Here is a 19268-nt window from a genome sequence, read left to right as displayed (position 1 = left end):
CTTGGGGATGAAACTAAATTTGGATTGTTTCAAGTAAAATCTTAGACTCGAACTTTATTGATAAGAAAATCATGATTAGAAGTAAAATATCTCACTGAAAATAATCCATCAGATTCACCAACAAATACCAGTCACCAATTGGCAAATAGACAAAGAAACTCGAACATTATTGAAACAACAATAAATAAAATTATGGACGGAGTGAATAGAGAAAAGGATGAAAATAATATGTTCTTACCTTTTTTGCCTGTATAATTTCTATTATTTATTTATTTTTATATGAACAAGTTTACTTTCCAACCCATCGTAATTGAAATGGGTTAACTTTACCAGGTCATTGTTGAAATAAAATACAATAACCTATTCCGCCGGATTTATGAAGATGAGAACCCACTTAGCCAATCAAACAAAGAAAAGGCATAACCTTGTCAATCAAAACAACTTTAGACAGTAAAAATTCAAAATCCAGAAGTCGGCTAGTTTTTTGGTTCACCAAAAGCCTCGTACAAAATCTTACCAAATGAAAACAAGTGGCTACTCGCCACAATGAAAAGGCGAATGAAACAAAGAAACCTTAATATGTGTTATGTGGACAGCAGGAAACCCATCCTAATAAATTGTTTTTTATGTAAGTTTGCACCCAATGTAGATTCGAAATGGTGTGCGAGACTTCTTTGCACCATCTAAAATAATTGCCAAAAAACAGAAAAACTCCTAATGGGGTGATCATTTCACAGTCAAGATCTTGATGACAGATGCAGTGCCCACACGATGCAGTGCCACAATAGAATCCCCGTTATGGCAGAGACCCTTGGACTTGGCATGTTGCATGGCAAATTCTATGGCTTCTTCTGTTGTTTCAGCATGAGAAGCTCTAGCAGACGCTGCACTCAATATTGGAACCAATCCACGGAATATCAGGCTGTGTCTCGCAGGGGCCTCGTCACTGCATGCCCAGTCAAAGGTATCAGTCTTGAGCTCGGGAACAACTACAGAAAGAATTGGCATCCCTGGCCTGTATTTAGCCACCAATTTTGCAGTACTCCCTCCTCTAGTTAAAACCAATATAAGAACCGCTTTAGCCGAGTTGGCTGTTCTCACAGCAGAAGAAGCTAAACTCTCCAATGGGCTCATGGGTACAGGCGAGTGTTCCATAATCCTTTTAAACACATCCCCATAATCAAGGGTGCTTTCTGCTTCAATGCATATTTTAGCCATTGTTCGAACAGCAAGTTCTGGATAAGCTCCAGCAGCTGTTTCACCACTAAGCATCACACAGTCTGTGCCATCAAGAACTGCGTTGGCAACATCAGTAGCTTCAGCCCGGGTTGGCCTGGGAGATTTGATCATTGACTCCAACATCTGGGTTGCAGTAACAACAGGTTTTCCTTGGATATTGCACTTATAAATCATCACTTTCTGAGCGAGAAATATCTTCTCTATTGGAATTTCCATTCCAAGATCACCACGTGCCACCATAAAAGCATCTGAATTTGCAAGGATCTCATCAAAGTTCGCAACCCCTTCTTGGTTTTCAACCTGTCATGTACATTTGAAGTAATGGGCAGAATAAGTGACCAGAAACAAGTAAATACAGAGAAATGATAGCAACATGCTATTTTAAAAATACTCTTTATTATATATAATTGAGAGAAATCCCCGTGAGACCCTATAAATAAAGGAGTGACACCCATTAAATAAGAAGTGACCGCACATCATTTACTAGGACCCACATTGATTTCATTCAATAGTGCATGCTGAAAAGGAATGAATTAGATAAAGTGTTGTTGGTATTCCTTTTAAATGTAACACTATATTAGAGATAGCAAAAAGTCAGAAACTTATAAAGTTGTTCCTTTAAAGAACATAACAAATTTGATAGATGATATCCTATAGCATACACTAGCAGGGATGTAAAAGGCATCTCAAGGGTATTACAACCAATTCTGAATAATTAACATTTTTTTTATCCAGATCTTGAATCCCTTTCCTTTTCCATAAAAGAGAACACAACAAAACATACCTTAGACATGAGCATGATGTTCTTAGCATGTTGTCCAAGAACTTTCCTGACTTCCACCAGGTCAGAACCTTTTCGAACAAAAGAAAGAGCAATCATGTCAATTTTATTGGGAACTCCCCAGACCAAGATATCTTCCTTGTCTTTCTCTGTCAAAGTTGGGAGATCCACTATCACTCCAGGCAAATTAACATTCTTCCTCTCACCAAGAGTAGCAGAGTTCTCACACCGGCATCGAACCAAACCCAATTTTTTGTCAGATGATAAAACTGTAAATGATATGGTGCCATCCGCACACAGTATGACCATTCCGGGCTTCACATCCTCAGCCAACTTTTTGTAGCTCATACAAATCATTGTTTCATCACCCTTTATGCTATAGTCAGTGGAAACGGTTATTTCATTACCTTGTTTCAGTTGGATAGGCTTACCGTCCTTGAGAAATCCAGTTCGAATCTCAGGCCCCTACAAAAATGTAGATAGTCAGAAAAAATGAAAGAAAACCATGACTATGGACGAAAGTTTCTAAAATATGATTGGCATGGTCCACAAAACAATACCAACACAATATCAATCAAAAGGATTGGATCATTCAATATTCCTCTTGACAAGAATAATGAAATATGTATCAAAAGGGCAAGGGCTACAACTCAGTTAGGTAAAAGCACCTGGTTTACACAAGCACACCAATGTTTTCTTCAGAGAGGTCAATCTTGTAATCATAAGAGCTCATCTTAGTACAAAATTAATGTCTTACTACATTTTACGGATCAACATGAGATAACAATAGCCTGACCAAGGTTTTAGTCATAAAATAGAATCCATCATTGATTTGAGACATTGATAATTGAGTACCGTTTTTGTTCAATGTTAAACATCATGGAGGTATAGGGACCTCAAAAATACTCATTTCTTATTACCTTATGCACTTCAATGTGTATGACGTCTCAGCCGCATCGGTTTTTCCAACTTATACATAATGCGGGTAGCGAACACAATTAAAAGGATTTGGATCCTCTCATATTTACTTTTTAACAGAGATACTATTTAACAAATCCAAATAATTTATTATGTATTTTACTTAATCTACGATTAAAATAAAATCAAAAACCAAAATAAACTCACTGTATTACAAACCCACTAACCTACTAAATCAGACTCACATGTTCCGCGTTATCCTTTCATAGTTATAGATGGTTTTTATTTTAAAGAAAGATTGTAATAAATGGTTACGATTATTGAATCAGACCTCTCCTCTTAACAGTAAACCAGAGAGAATCAAAATCCCAATTCAAATCCTTACGGAAGCATAAAACATATTAGAAACAAGAACATGGGTGGTAGGTCACAAGAGATTATTAGATAATCTCGATTATCCAGCAACCAATCCAAGATTAGATTTGATTCATACAATATTAAGTACTCAAATCTCAATACTAACATTACTCAGACATTTCACTTTCACACACACATACACACAAACACATGCACAGTCAGATTAGACAATAGCAATCGTCACAACCTATTCCCATCCGAATCAGAAAATTAGCAATAATCAAATCAAAAGTCAGATTTAAAAAATATAAAAAAAAAATCGGCGATGAGAATATATAGATAATCATAATTAAAAAAAGGGGGGGACAAAAGGGATCATGAAATACAAATGTCGTGCCTTGGTGTCGAGCATGACGGCGCAGAGAATACCGGTGTTCTCCATGGCGGCTCTTAGGTTATCGAGGGTTTCCTGGTGGTATTCGTGGGACCCATGGGAGAAGTTAAAACGAGCAACGTTCATGCCGGCTCGTAGAAGCTTCTCGACCATCGGAACGGAACGCGATGCGGGTCCGAGCGTGCAGACGATCTTCGTTTTGGGTCTGTTCTCTGCCACAATCGGTGTCGCCATCTCTGCTTGAGTTGCTGTGTCTCGCAAACAACGAAAACCACACTCTTTATTTTTCAACGAAAACTCACGGAAAAAAGTAGACAAGACAAAAAAGGTTGAGATGCGACTCTTGTATTTTATGCTCCCTGCGATCCTTTTTTTTATTCTTTTTTTAAAACACTAAGATTGTGACACTTTTATAGGAATGCCTTCCACATAATCTTCCTCCCCACCAATCTTATTTCTTCATTTACATATGTAAAAATACTATTTTATTATTAAAATGTAATATATTTTTTTTATATATTTTTAATAATTTGGTGATAGATACTAAAGTTGTAACGATCGAACTAACTACATGCCGAAGACAGGGTGGATGTATATATATTTGTCTACCAAACAATTTTCATAAAGTTGATAAGAACAATATAGACAAAATAGGACTAACCTGCTACTCGTTCTAACTTCTTTTATCTACAAATGTTATCTTCATATTATGACATCTTTAATGCATGTATAAAAGTAAAATTTGGGTAAAACTTCTTTCAATTTATAATTATCTAATATTTTAATTTATAAAATATAATATTTTTAATAATGAGTTTTTGTATTTAATACTGCATAGAATCTTATTGCTAACATCTTTAAAAGAACACTTTATTAACTTAGTGTTTAATAAAGAGTGGTGGTGTTTCAAATAGTATTCTATCTTAGCTATAAGTGGTTATGCTTCAACTAATACTTTTTGTTTAGCCAATGGTTGACAGGGTCCAAAGCGTTTTGTATATTGCATGTTAGTTTGTTAATGGAATTTGATTATGTTGATAAAGAATTGGACATAGTCTAGGTTTTCAGATAAACTAGTCTAAAAACAGCTAGTGTAAATATATTTCCACTCTTATCTCTTTGAATTGCATATTATTAACTTGCAATTAAGGAATGAGAGTTTTATTAAAACATGCTTTGTAAAGTATTTTTTTACAATGCGTTTGTTAACTTAAAGTAGCTTCTCACAATATTCACCAGATGTTATTCTTATGACAACTTTTTGACATTATGTCTCTCAAGTTAAAACTTCTTTTGATCATTTTTATCAGACATTGATATGATTTTTTTTTTAAGTTTTAATGGGGGCACGAGATCCTAGAGGGTTCACTTGCAATGTTGAAAGTGGTTGCAAGTGTACGGGAAGACGAGTTATGTGATAATGCATAGGAACAAGGTGAATAATTTGTAAATCCTAGAAAGTTCCACTGTTATACGATCCATATTATGTGTCATTTATTTTACCTATGAATTTTTTCTACCACATATCCATCTTGGTCATATATAAGTGAGGTAGGGATGGAAGTGTTGTGTAAGTGTGGTTTACTAGGTAACCACTAAATGGAGTGTTAACGTAAAAGTAAAACACCCCAAGGTTTTAATTAGTACATGTTCCTGCCGATTGACTCGATTATCTTCGCACACCTACGACGATCACACGCCCGTTATCCCTGCTTTCGTTCGTGCCTTTCTTCGATCAAACACCTGAAAATGCAAAGACAAAAGGCGCCCTAAAGGCCGTTTGCACTCTAACGCTCAAGTCAGTGTAGGGTTAGGAAACACCAAAAGTAAGCTGTAAAAAGCTCTCTGTGTAATTTGTGTGTGTATTCGCGTAAATGTTGCATACCTTATTAAGTTTGATACTACCCCTTATATACTCTAGGGTTTCCACTGTTTCCGTTAACCACAATTAAAGTTACTGAGGGTGTGCCTTAGCGCCGGTATCACCCACTCTTAAGGCAATCTAACGCGTAAGGCTCCCTTACTGGAGTGCAACCTCTAACGGGATGACCACCTGGGTACCAACTTGTGCACCTAATATCTGGGGTCATCCGTCCTAGGAGTGCCCTAGCTGTTCACGTGTCATGCATGCAGTTTACCCCTGGAGCGTGACTCTTATGGGTCATATCTCTTCCAGCGGCTCTTTACTTGTGTTACGCCTGAACGCATCATCCACACCGCACGCATGAACCCTTCGTGATCTAGGCTTCTCCCTAACTGGTGTGTTGTCTGGGATCCATCTCTTATGGCCCAGCTCTACTGTTTTACTTACCGAGGTCCGAGGACACGTCAACATAGAACTGATGACCAATGCCTGACCACTCCTCGACCCTCTGGGCGTACTGTCTACAAGGCACTTCGAACATACCGCTTGTGGGACCCACCTTACATGACCGAGGCTTGATCACTCTTTGATGCCCTGGATGTGATGTCTGCGAGGCGCTGGCCCATGCCGCTCGTGGGACCCAGCCTTCGTGGCCCCACGTCCACTAGTGGTCAACTACACCCGAGGACTGGTCGGTACATAAGCCCCCCAATCTCAAGCTGTTAACTTGTTCAGCGAAGAGACTAAGTCCTCGCCCCTAGCAACCTACGTGGCTCTGTGTGACAGGACGTGAACAGTGCACCGAAGTGACATTTCTCTGCGCCCGTTTTAATATGCGCACACGTGTCTTGATCAACGGCTAGGACTTAACGCTGCTTGCGCTTCTTAGTTTACGTTAATTTTTCGAAAACGCGCGCTTCCAATCACTGTTCCATTATCAGAAATCTCTTGCACGCTTCATCTTCTTCTTCTACAAACACTCTCACCTCTCTCTTGCGAAAAAACAGAACTTTCGACTCTCACCAACAAAAGGTATGACTTTGACCCATTGATCGCCCTCGTTCTTTGATTTCGCACTTTGATAACTGCCTGGGTCTGTTTAAATTCCTTGCATTTTAGGCTTTCTTTGATTTTTCCCCGTTCCTTTGTTTTTCTGAGTTTTCTTCGAGTGTGGGGTTTTTCTAGTTTTTTGCTGGGTTATGCCATCACCCTCTTCTAAACCTTCGTTTTCTCCTTTCTTTTTCTTGCCTTTTAGCTTTCTTCGAGATGGCTCGAATGAAAACAACTTTCAACCCTCCTCCCAAAGTAGATTACAGAGCCCTCTACCCCTGGGCCTCTAAGGACCTCCCGGCTGAGACCTCCTCGCTCACCTCTAGTAAGGATGTGATGAAGCATAGGGAGGATGAGGCCGCTCATTTGCTCCGCGTGTTTGGGCGGGAGTGCGACGCATATGTGTCCGTTCAACCCTGCGCGGAGGGTGAGCCCGTGTGCGCTGATGAACGCGCAAACGATGGGGAACCCTTCTTCTTCCTTTACGCCACCATTTTCAAGCGGGTCAAGCTTCGTTTGTCCCTCACGAGGTTCGAGCGGGCTCTACTAACGAAGATTAATGTGGCCCCTGCCCAGCTGCACTCCAACAACTGGGCCTTTGTGAAGGCATTTGCAATCCTCTGCAACCATTTTGGGCACACCCCTTTTGTAGACGTCTTCCTCCATTTCTTCGAGGCCAAGAGTCCAGGGAAAAAGCTTTGGGTAAGCTTTAATGAGGTGGCAGGGAGAGTTCTCCTCACCTTGTTCCAACAATCGTATAAGGGCTTCAAAGGGAAGTTCTTCAAGGTGTGTTGCATCGACTATGACTACACCCTTCTAGATGGATTCCAACTCTACTGGGTGAAGAAACTACAGTTTAAGAAGCCGAGGACTCTTAAAGAATTGACTCCCCATGATCGCGAGCTCTGCCAAGTCTTCGCAAGCCTAGGGGCGGTGTTCAACACTGCCCAACTGATCAAGTACGAGTTCAGCCCTTCCGATCTCAAAGGCTATATCGGTACTCGCTCATCTCTTTCTCACTTTGTTGTGTATACCAGTTATCAGCTCTTTATGTTTGAATATTCTGTCTCTTCATACTTGTATGTTTACTCTTGCATCCTATATTGCTTTGCATACCCCTTGCATTCTGACCTTGGTACAGGCATGGTGTTGAACGAGGAAAAATGGGCTAGGCTAGCTGACACCTGAGACCTCTAACGCAAGGGAACGGGTTCGTATCTGACCTCATCTTTGCTCAAAGACGAGGAGGATTTCACTGGTGAACCATCTCGTTCAACCTTGGCGTTCTCACTCGAGGGGGCAGGTGTTATCTACGAACCTACCTTTCCCACTATCGAGACCTCTAACACAAGGGAACAGTTCGTATCTGGACTATACAACAATTCGAGAATATACTTCAATCGAAATTTATTGGGTGACCTCATTAAAAAACCATTATAAGGGAAAAAGAGCGTCCCCTAAGAACTATGTACAATGCTACCGTTCAACTGAAATAAAACTTGAGGTTGGTCGCATTCCATGTACGAGGAATCGCGCCTCCCTCCAGCGTCTCAAGCCTGTACGCCCCATTTCCAAGGGCCTCTGTCACTCTGAAAGGACCATGATGAGTTGGAGGTCTTATTGGATATGTTCGTACATTCCTTCAACCTAGAGTTGTCCTCTTGATTGGGCCTACAAAAATAAACAAAAGCCCAATTAGACCCATATTTGTAATTAAATCAATAAACAACCTCTAGGTCTTCATCCTCCTTATTATATGGTTGTATGAGGCTAGACGGTTTCCATCATCAGTGGTTTCTGAGGAATGGATGTAGCTCAGGTGTTGAGTGAACCATTATAAACATTCTGTGTGAATCTATCTATCCTTACACTTTTTAAATTGCTTTAAATCTGTTTTGATAAAAACAACCGATTGATTTTCTGGATCAATCTTAAAATCAGTTTTATATTTGGATGGAAGATTTTCCATTAATTAACCTTTCACTCTACCTTAAGTACTTGCGAAAATCTTTCAAAAACAATTTCCCCCCTCCCTTTCTCTCTCTTGTTTTAGCCCTATAATTCTAATAGAAGTCTCTCTCTCTCTAGGTTTGTCCACCAATACATTGCATTATTTTGAAAGCTTAAGGTTGTCAGGGGTACTTTCCTTTCCTCACTAACAAGGTGGCAAGCAAAAAGTTGTTCTACTTTAAATTTCCCATCTAAGTAGACTCCAACATTTTCCTTTCCATAGAAGTAAGGTAAGTCAACTTTGGTTTCTATTTCAACGCTTTCTCTTCTAGTTCTCCTAGGTGTAGGTTGATAATAGTCATTAATTCTAAGACTCCCTGTTATTAGAATGAGAATCACTAGACCTAGAACTAGATGGAAGGCTCTTTTGGTTTTCACTATATAATTATTTCTTTCTTTAATCATTCTCAACTCCTCCTCTAGAATTGCAAGATGAGAATTTCTTTCTTTCTTTTCTCCATTAATTTGATTCTCATGTTGTAATTGCCTTGGTTGGAGTGACTGGAGATCTTGAGTCATTTGTTTAAAAGAGATTTTGTAGAGCTCGAGTCATTTTCTCTAAGTGAGTAGTTTGTTTAGACATGATTAAAGCTTGTTTTAAGAACAATTCTCAAAGAGAAAAGATAAGCTCAATGCACTAGGTAGTTTCCCAGGAAAGAGAGGTGGATCACTAGGATCACTTAAGTATCAAGCCTTTCCTAGCTAGATATCCCAACACACTTCACAAACTTCTCACTGAGCAAATTCTTAGAAACACAACAAGATGAAAACACTACTAAAACAAGAAATTGAAAGCAATAAAAACAATTAAACTTCTAAAACTAGATGTTTTCTAGGTGAGGCTTTTTGGCACCTTTTTTTTTTATCAGCAAAGAATAAATAAAATAAAATGAGATGCTTCAGGGGTGTCCCAACCATTATACAAAACCCCAAAACCAAGTTTTCTAGTACCCTGCCAACCATGAATCCGACAAACACTACACTACAAATCAAAGATAACATCCCGACAAGGTACAAAAACCCAACAAATACAGTTACCTCACCCCACCAATATGTCACACCCTCAATCAAGAACATACCCCCAACAACTAAATACATCTAACAACTAAAACATAGTCTTTGGCAACAGGTTGAAGTACCATACCCAAGTGTCAAGCACAACAAAACCAATACAAGACATAACATCTAAACAACTAAACCATATCTTCGTAGCAAGCTGAGTTGTACCAAAAAACCAATTACTAACAACAACCACCCAATCCTACGAGGAGGATGCATAAGCCAGAAAAAACCGCAAAAACACTTAACAACTTCCCAATCTGGCCACACCAGTAACCAAAAGAACCACATATCATTTTGCTTCAGCTCAAACATCATAAAAAATCCAACACCAAACCGATAATCATGCATAGAGTCACTTCCTTTAATGCAGTTCCGAACAACACTCCTACCCTGCCAAAAAGAAAAGACCAAGACAACCTGCACAAACATACAAAACCTTCCAAACCTCAGTCCAACCTTGCCAGATAGGATTTACCAATGAGACCTGCACAAACCACACCACAACTACCAAGACAGGAAACAAAACGTTAGTTAAATAATACAAGGAATCAGTCTTTCAAATACCTCATACAATAGAGAGGTTCCAAACACCAATTAGAGTAAGAGAAAACAACCAATTTTTCTTTTACTGTGACCCAAGACCAAGTCTTCCTTTGTACCACGGTAAAAACCTCCACTAGGTCCACCCTTCCGTTCTCAAACACAACCCTATTCCTATGGTTCCAAACTTCACTCACAATACCTACCCAAATGCCCCCCCCCCCCCCCCCCCCCCCAACACCTGGTAACTACATGTTTCAAGCCTCACTGGAACATGAAGACGCACTCACTGAACTAAAGCATAAGAATTAATCCACTAAATGAAAGTTTAAGCACAATTACAACTCAAAGCAATACAATCAATAGGACAATTTTTTTATACACAAAAATTCTATGTTATGCACTCCAAGGTGTTTTCTTCCTCTTTCTTTGTTGTGTTTTTTTTTTTGTGTTGCTTCTCCTTGCTTTGCCTCTTTAGGATATTCAACTTTGATTAGTTTTCACCAAATTACAACTCCAATAATCACCAAGGTATTTAGCTACTCCAAATTAGAGGTCGAGCAATTTTAAAACAACAAAAACACAATTTGAAACAAGTACTACTTCAAGAGGAACTTTATGATTGACATACTCAAATGATTAGACAAGAAAATAAGATTCACAAAGAAAGTCTAGCACACAAATTGAAATCCTAAAGAAAGGATCTAGATTACATAAATAAAATAAAAAATACTACAAAATTAGTGAGAAATATTTATGAATAAAATAAAAAAATACAAAATTAGTAAGAAATTTTTATAAACTTGTTGGATTTATGTTGAATTTTATATTTGGATTCAACCTCTAAATTTTTTATCACCAAAACTTCAATCAATAAACTAAATATTGTCACTAGAATTTTGCAAAACAGTTCACCAAATAATTGCAATAATTTTTTTAAAACTCGCTGCTCAATTCAACTTGCTGGAAACAACTCTCTTGCAAATTGTTGGTAATTGATTTTTCATTTTTTTTTTTTTAAATTTTGATGTATTTTTTTCCTACTTTTTCTCAACACTTCAAAGTACTCAATTCCAAAGTTTCATACTTGTTTATCAACAACTTAAGTTATAGTAAAACTTCATACTTGGTTACCCCTAATTATGGACTTTAATTATAGAAATAGACCTTCACTTTTTTTTATATAGTTTTCATGACAATAAATACAATGACGCAGTTATCAAAACATAAAAGAAACAAACTACACGTTAAAAAACCAAAAACACTTTGATGTTGGACCCAAAAGCATGTCAATGGACCCACTTTGTCACTCATAAGCATGGGCTTAGATATGGATATAGGTATCGAAACCAAAAAAAAAAAAAATAAGTTGCACATCCAAAAACTGGGTCAAAATTCTTTAATTTTGTTAAAAATAATCTTGCTTAAAATTTTTGCTAATTTTAAAGTCTTCAATATATATCTATTTATAAAAATTTATTCATGTAATTTTTTACTTGTTTAATTAATTAAATCTTGCACACATACGAAATATAACTAATTTTTTCATTTTTTCTCAAGTTATTTCTTTTAAATTCATTACTTTTTTTCATTTTTATCTCCAAAATGCCCCCCTTCACCTTATTTTAAATTGAAAAACAGATTAAAAAAAACACCTCGTAATTAAGGAATCGAATTCCAGGTGACATTCCAGCAACATTTAACTTAATCACAAGTTGATTGAAAATTGTATATCCGGAGAACGAATTTCTACCTCATGGAGAAACCGTGATACTCATCTAATATAAAAGTGTTTCAGGACAAAGCTTTACAAAAAAAAACAGAGAAAAAACTTCAATTGTAATTTTTGAATTTTTCGTCTTAAATTCAATATAAATCGGAATCCATTCATTCATTATAATTCTCTTCGTTTTCTAAATTCTTCGAATGACGTTAAGCTCCTAGAATTAACTACATAAAAATCACAATGTGCTATGTTTAAAAATTAAATGGGAAAACTTGCTCTATCAGTGAAATTTTCCAATATGCTAGCATCTCTTTAAATAGTCCCATATAAGTCATTAATGTCATATCATTATTTAATAAGTTTTTGGTAAAAGAAATAAAAGTCACGTAACTACAATATTTAAAGGATTCAATTCAATTTATATAAACTCGAAAAACAAGAATTCTAGAATTATTATAAGTAAAAAAAAAACAAAAAATACAATTAAGTTAATTACTCATTTCCTGATATTGTGATCTCGAGCATAATATTTAATTAGTTGGTTTTAGAATGACTTTAATAAAACTTTAATGGGAAAACTTTTTATTTACATTTAAATCAAAATAGTAAATTCTCTTGTAAGTAAACTCGATGTAACTTGATGTGAAAGTAATCTCATTTTCTCAATGACAGATAGTATCAATATGCTAGTCTTAGACAAAGTCAAAGTATGGAGTGTATATTTAAAAGTAGTTGGTAAAATCATTTTCAAACGGATCATAAGCCTGGTTTTTATTACAATTGTATCCATTCGAGGCCTCTGCAAGCTTTGGTCCGACATGGAATGACTCAGTAACATGGTTTCCTTTTTGGTATTTAGGAATTAAGAGACTTCTTAACAATGACGAATTGTGTAGAGGAGATCTTCAAAACAAAACCTAAATGACTGAGGAAAAAACTGTATCCCAAAACATATAAAAACTAACAAATTTCTCAGGGTATCTGTATGAAGGTTGCATATAAACAGACACTGAAATTTAAAATAGGTCGATGATTATTATAATAATACCTAATACAATTTAAAGGTGAAAAGCTAGAGTGCTTACTTCTGTGTTAGTATCAACACAGTCAAAATCATTTAAAAGAAAATGTATGCAATTGGCATTTCATTTTATACAATCATCAGTAGCACAAAAACTTGAATAAACCAAGAACAGGAGGCTTATAAACTGTCAATTAGTAGTAAAATGGTTATAAGTGGGGAATGAGGATCTTGTATTGATTGGTTACATCGAGTTATTGTCCTCTATATCAAACTTATCTAGCAACTCCTGCAATTCTTTTACAGCAACCATATAATGCTCCTGTGACTGTGCCCCTACTTCTAACACTGGAAGAGCACTGTTAAACAAATGGGTATACAAGTGGACAGGGTGGTAGGTATTAATATTACTAGAAGCATGGAGTTGATTAAAGGTTTGCTTGAAATCCCTAGTCCAACGGCGCAGAATGTACCGAGATGGGATTTCCTCAACGCCATTATAATTGAGAACATTCAACGCATGCCTGCACAAATATCCTTTGTAATTGAGCAAACTGCAAATGCATCGAATATCCAATTTTGTAGTCTCATATAAAACTTCAAAACTTTTAACTCCCTTCTCATTCCCCTCAACTTCAACTCTTTCTTTCACAATGTATGTTATTATAGATCCATTGACATTAACCTGTCTTGTGTTGAAGCAAGAATACATGCCCTCAACCTCTGTTTGAAACTTTTTAAAGATTTCTTCTGTGTACACCTTTGAGAGTTGGGCCTCAAAATTACATCTCGTTTTGAATTCAAAGCTTTCTTTTCTAGTCTCCAAATCTGCCATGGCTTCTTTCAAGTGCTTCCTGTGCAGAGCTAAGTCATACTTATCAAGGAATTCCTTAAAGGATGTGTGTTTATGCACATAACCATCAAAAAATGCAGTCAGACCCTCATTTTCTTTAGTTGAGATGAGTCCTACAAAAAAAACATCTTTTAGGTAAACAGGGACCCATAGATGCCTATCCTTATACAGTGTCTGAATCCACTTGTTATCTCCCAGTCCATGACATTTAATCATATCAGTCCAAGAAGATTCGAACTCAACTATCTTTAATGAGTGGTAGACAGCATTATACATCTGTCTTCTGATTGCTTCATATCCTTGCAACCCTCCCAACTTTTCTGGAACTCTTTGCATGATATACTGCAAAGAATAACAATGACGAGCATGAGGGAAAACCTGAGCAACTGCGATTTGCAATGTCTTGCACTGGTCAGTAATAACAACATGTGGAGGACGACCAAGCATACACTTAAGCCATGCCTTGAATATCCATACAAAATAATCCACTGATTCGTGTCCAAGGAAGCCACAACCCAATAATATAGAATGTCCATGATGGTTTACACCAACAAATGATATCAAAGGGATCTCATATTTGTTTGCCAAACAAGTTGTGTCTATTGTAACTGTGTCATTAAAGTAATTATGAGCTATCCTTGACCTGGAATCAGCCCAGAAAACATTTTTTAGGTGCCCATCATCATCAATATCAAACAAGTAAAAGAAATTTGGATCGGTCAACTTCATTCGGCAAAAATAATTGTATATAGCACTGGCATCCCCTTCTCTAAGTTCCAAACATTTAAATTTATCAAAATTGGTGTCACGACTTTCGTCAGAATTTGAGTAACCATTGTAATCAACATCCATGACAGTTGTTCGATACAACTTGATGGTGTGTACTTCTGTTACTGGCTCTGGAGGTGGTTGTGATTTGCTGGCTTCAAGGATCATTTTCTTGTGTGACTTGTAAAATTGTTTGCTCTGAGGACTCACTTGATGGTTGTGTTGAAGCACAACTTCCACTATTCTCCATCTCCTGGACTCAACCATTCTAATCACTATCATTGCAGGACAACCAGTTCTTGTTTCTGGTCTTGGATTATTCGCTTCACTTTTTTTCTTAAAACCAGCACTACTGCAGCTAAGTTTTGCCCTATAGCGCTCTTTTTTCTTTGATCTAAACCAAGAATTGCTAACTCTGATTCCAAAGCCTTGTTCCTTTGCATGGATATTGTAGAAGTTGTAAACTTCCTCAAAGGAATCAAACTCCAGACCTACTGTTGGAACTGGAGGGTTTTTCGGTTGTGAGTTTAAAGATTCAAGTCCGTGTTCTGCTACAGAAGAACCTTCAACATCAGCATCATCGCTTTCATCAAAAAATGGCTCACTATTCAGACAAACTTCTTCCATCTAAAATAAAATAAAAAGAATTTAAGAAAACAGATAATCAATACAATCATACCATGTACAGTCTTTGGGAATAAATACACAATAAATATTTTGTATTGATAAAGAAAATCTATAAACGAATGAAAGAGGAAAAGTACAGATAGGGGAAAATTAAGATATCCTCTTAAAAAGGGAAAAACATAGAATAGGGGAGCCACAAGAAAATTGAATAAAACAAGGTCACCCGTTCTTTCTATCAGAAACAAAAGCATAATCATATCCCAAACATGTTAAAGGGGAAAAAGATACAGTTAGAAATGTAACCCTTCAGCCAGAAAAAATAACTGCATCAACTCCACAAAATTTTAGCTTAATATCATTTACCAGAATTGTGAGCCATTGAAACTACTTTACAACAGGATAGGATGCCCACACTTACAACCAATGCTCACTTAAAACCTTGAAAAGGTTGTTCCGGAGCAAAATGCGCACATAACAAACAGGAATAAAGGGACCTACTGCTTCTGAACGAGACCAATCACACAACAGACACGCCTGTAGAGAGGGAAGTATGAGACTGTGTATGAATATTCAACAAGTCATTTGTGTTAATCCTATTGAGTGTCACTGAACAAATAAAATACTTGATCTTAGAGAAAGCTTTGGGACTTTCCAAAGGGTTTTTCAAAAGTTGAACAAATATGCATACTCATGGATTCAGAAATGAACACTGCTTATCTTCCTAATAAGTTATGTTTCATATACATACATACAAATAACGGGTGGGTGCAAACACTGTCAATTTTAAATCTCTTCTTTCCTTTTTTTTCTGGTTTCTCTTCTCTATGTTTTTTTTTTCTTTTCCTTTAGCTTTTTATTCAGTTTGTCAACATCTTTTTCTTCAGTTTTTTCATCATCGTTTTTTTCATTTTCTCGATCCCTTTTTTTACTTCATCATCTCCTTCTCACTTCTTCTAGGATATCTTTAGTTGTGTGGTGTTTATCTTTTCTCGTTAGTTATATTGAGACCTTGATGCATTTTATTTCATAGAATATTTGCTAACTTTTTTATCTTGATGTGTTATTACTTTCTATAGTTTATTACATTTAGTATTTAGTAGATATTTGTGTGTGTTTTATATATTTCTTTTAATTCAGCTATCATGCTTCCTCTATTTGTCTGCAATGCCATCCACCATATTGTATGGTGGACAAGCTACCGCAATTGACAACATTGATGTATGAACATATCTGTTACACTTTTGACTATCTTAGTATAAAGATTCGACAGGATACAAAGCGTGTAAATTTCATGAAAAATAAATTGTTGTTCCACACCATGTTTACTTAAATATTGGTTCAAAGTACACTACAATTTAATCACTAAAAGGACAGAGAATCAGGTAAGAGCACACCAGTGTAAGCATAAAACATGCATAAAGATTTCTACAGTGGAAGGGCTAAACGCCTTAAAGCCCTCTTCTGCTGGTTAAGTACAAAGTCCAATACAGTACTATCATCAAATTCAAAAATTCTCTAAGATTAGAAGACATATACAGAGCTTTACCATAACAAATTTTGCCACTAAGATTTCAATTAGATAATACAGATAGTAAGAAAATAAGGTAAAGTCCTCAGGATATAGTACAATCAAAGCTCGTGAAGCAATCAGGGATATAAGATGTTATTTATAAAGCACAAAGACAGAGACAAATCAATGTCAACATTGCAACTCTCGACAATCAACAATACATACAGGAGGAAAAGGATGAATTTTGTTTTTGGCAAAAGAAATAAAGAGAACAATACCCCCATTAACTATAAAGGAGACTTGTTAACTACACAAATGTTTGGAGGCTTGGAAAATATGGGGACAGAGTAAGGTTAGTTATATACATCTAAATCTCTCCGACTATACAACGATGGGAACCTCATCCATTGCAATGTATATTGAAAAAAACAAAACACGACCAATTTCATGCCAATTTTACACTGAATTGTCAAACACAACCAATTTCACTGGCAATTCTACACTGAAGAGGCAAATGAGGTTATTTGGTTGCGAACTTGCTTTGACAACTCACCACCGTGGCTATTTTAAGGGTTCAAAAACACACGATCAACAACTTTGACTGTAATTTAATATATCTAGTGTGAGGGCGAGCCCTGACAACTTACCCTTTGTGACCAGGTGGGCTTGAATTCGAAAACAATTTCTTTGCATAAGCAAGGGGAAGGTTGTGTACAATAACCCTCCCCCCTTTGCAAATCCAGGAGTCTCACTCATAGTTAGTTTAGTATATCTGGTGCAGAAAACCTCAAAATCTAAAGTAAAAATGTTTATTATGCCTATGCTTGAGTTTTATCAAAATCTAAAGTCTAAATCGTTTGATTAGGCCACCTTGATCCTAATTTTCCCTGTGTTCAGTAGTCCAGCCATAAGAAACAAAATAGAGAACATCTTGTGGTGAATGAGAAACAACCTTTGAAGACGACGACAACAACAACAACAGCAACTGCTTCCCCTGTAAAAGCAAAGGCAGCTATAACATCAAACAATACTAGAGGAAAACACACTCGGTGATTTTGCAGTGAAGGTGCGAAACGGCCATGCACACATCACATAGAGAAACTTAAACCACGCGCATTGAAATTGAAAACCATGAAGAAAAATTGAGAGTGAGTGAGCACTGAACATTGTGAGGAGTTGAATTAGTTTTTGAATTGAAAAATACCTATTTTTATAGCGGTTGGGTTTTACGGGCATCACACTCCTGTGGCTGTGGCTGTGGCTGTGACGGTGGCAAAATGAGCATGCTCATCACTTCCCACTTCCACCATCTTTTTTTATTTCTAGTCAACTTCATGTTTAAACTCTTTCGGAATCCCAAAACTTCATGTTTAAATATTTTATGTAGTTTAATACTCAAATATGAACTTGACAATAACAAATATTTGTGGTAGATTATGTTTTATTTCAAATTTCTAGTTTTTATCTATTAAAAAAATTAACTTTGGTAAGAGTATAGTGAATTCAACTTTAACTTCCAATAAAATGTCAAATTTTTAACGGATTAATTAGGTTATAAAAGCAAGTTTTAAATCTAGATAACAAGATGCATAATAAAAAACTATGATGATCCAATTAATCACACTATCCAAATTAATTCCCTAGCTTTTAACTTTTTACAAAAGTTAAGGTTTTGAACCCTCCTTAAATAACTTTTGGTCAAACTTTATTGTAATAGCAACCTGATAACCTTAACAAAGCACACGTATAAAACAAAAATTAAAAACAATACAAAAATAAGATTACTTGAAAAAAAAAGTTAAAATCTAAAAAAAAGCAAAATATAAGTGTACCTGTATAGGCGGAGGGGCCCAAATAGTATCTGTGACTGGATGTACAATTGTTGACGTGTCAATGATCTCCAAATTCCTTTAAACCCCCTTCCTTTAATATTGATGCTCAGTCGGTTGGGGGTACCTGCGATTGCACTTCGATGCTCAAGTTAGTGTTATGATTTAGATGTACTCTAGTAGAATATGAAAAATGTACTTTACTTCTTCACAAAAGGCTCTAGTTATAGTGCTTGGTTTATGGGTTTTGACCTATAGGCTAAATTAGTTGTTAACTGACGTGCATGGCGGTTCCTTCATATCTGGGGGTGTATCTTTCAGTTTATTTGGTTTTGTCTATTACATTAGAGATATTTTTCATATATTTTGGAATGTGGGTTGACTCATTCAACGCAATTATGTTGTTGTTGCACATTTATTTATTTTGTTCTTTTATGTTGTTTGACTCGGGTGTTCGGTTACTGAGGTCAAGACAGACTCGTCCGGTACCTACCGATACACTTGCCCCCCAACCTCGAAGAAATGAATTTCTGAAGAGTCGGAGATGACCGTTGCAATTCTCGAGGTGTGATAGGACCGCTAGAGACATTAAATGCGTTGCAAAGATGTGACGTTTGCTTTTTCTAAAAATATTGTCGCTTCACTAAGCATTGTTCAATCAGATGTTTATAACGGTTGGGATGTTGTGTCGCTTCGTATACCGAGTGCTATGAGCCACT

General features: G+C 36.5%; 2 protein-coding genes across 3 annotated transcripts; both read right to left on the bottom strand.

The window, feature by feature from the left end:
* Window positions 1–425: 425 nt before the first annotated feature.
* LOC137810893 (Pyruvate kinase family protein) lies at window positions 426–4139 on the bottom strand. Its single transcript, XM_068612385.1, has 3 exons — window positions 3693–4139; window positions 2024–2485; window positions 426–1539 (listed from the first exon to the last, which is right to left on the bottom strand). The coding sequence occupies exons 1-3, from the start codon at window positions 3921–3923 to the stop codon at window positions 727–729; spliced, it is 1506 nt and encodes a 501-aa protein (XP_068468486.1). The 5' UTR covers window positions 3924–4139; the 3' UTR covers window positions 426–726.
* An 8918-nt stretch (window positions 4140–13057) lies between these two features.
* On the bottom strand, window positions 13058–18078 carry LOC137810892 (protein FAR1-RELATED SEQUENCE 6). Of its 2 annotated transcripts, none has more exons than XM_068612383.1 (3): window positions 17925–18078; window positions 17673–17714; window positions 13058–15210 (listed from the first exon to the last, which is right to left on the bottom strand). In XM_068612383.1, exon 3 carries the CDS (start codon window positions 15208–15210, stop codon window positions 13207–13209), a length of 2004 nt encoding a protein of 667 aa, XP_068468484.1. In that variant the 5' UTR covers window positions 17673–17714; window positions 17925–18078; the 3' UTR covers window positions 13058–13206. The 2 variants fall into 2 exon arrangements, with proteins under 2 accessions (XP_068468484.1, XP_068468485.1); XM_068612384.1 differs by having other exon boundaries at window positions 13058–15744; window positions 17925–18064.
* Window positions 18079–19268: the final 1190 nt, after the last annotated feature.

Source organism: Phaseolus vulgaris, chromosome 2 (genome assembly GCF_051622355.1).
Source record: "Phaseolus vulgaris cultivar YP4 chromosome 2, ASM5162235v1, whole genome shotgun sequence".
In the NCBI taxonomy this organism is placed as follows: Eukaryota; Viridiplantae; Streptophyta; class Magnoliopsida; order Fabales; family Fabaceae; genus Phaseolus; species Phaseolus vulgaris.
The sequence above is the reverse complement of the archived record's forward strand: the minus strand, read 5'-3'. Positions and strand labels throughout refer to the sequence as shown.

Excerpts from the sequence above, each read along its gene's own strand:
- LOC137810892 (XM_068612383.1), bottom strand. The coding sequence starts at position 15,210 with ATGGAAGAAGTTTGTCTGAATAGTGAGCCATTTTTTGATGAAAGCGAT.
- LOC137810893 (XM_068612385.1), bottom strand. The coding sequence starts at position 3,923 with ATGGCGACACCGATTGTGGCAGAGAACAGACCCAAAACGAAGATCGTC. Across the intron at positions 2,486-3,692 it reads CCGTCATGCTCGACACCAAG|GGGCCTGAGATTCGAACTGG; the intron begins GCACGACATTTG and ends ACATTTTTGTAG. Across the intron at positions 1,540-2,023 it reads ACATCATGCTCATGTCTAAG|GTTGAAAACCAAGAAGGGGT; the intron begins GTATGTTTTGTT and ends TGTACATGACAG.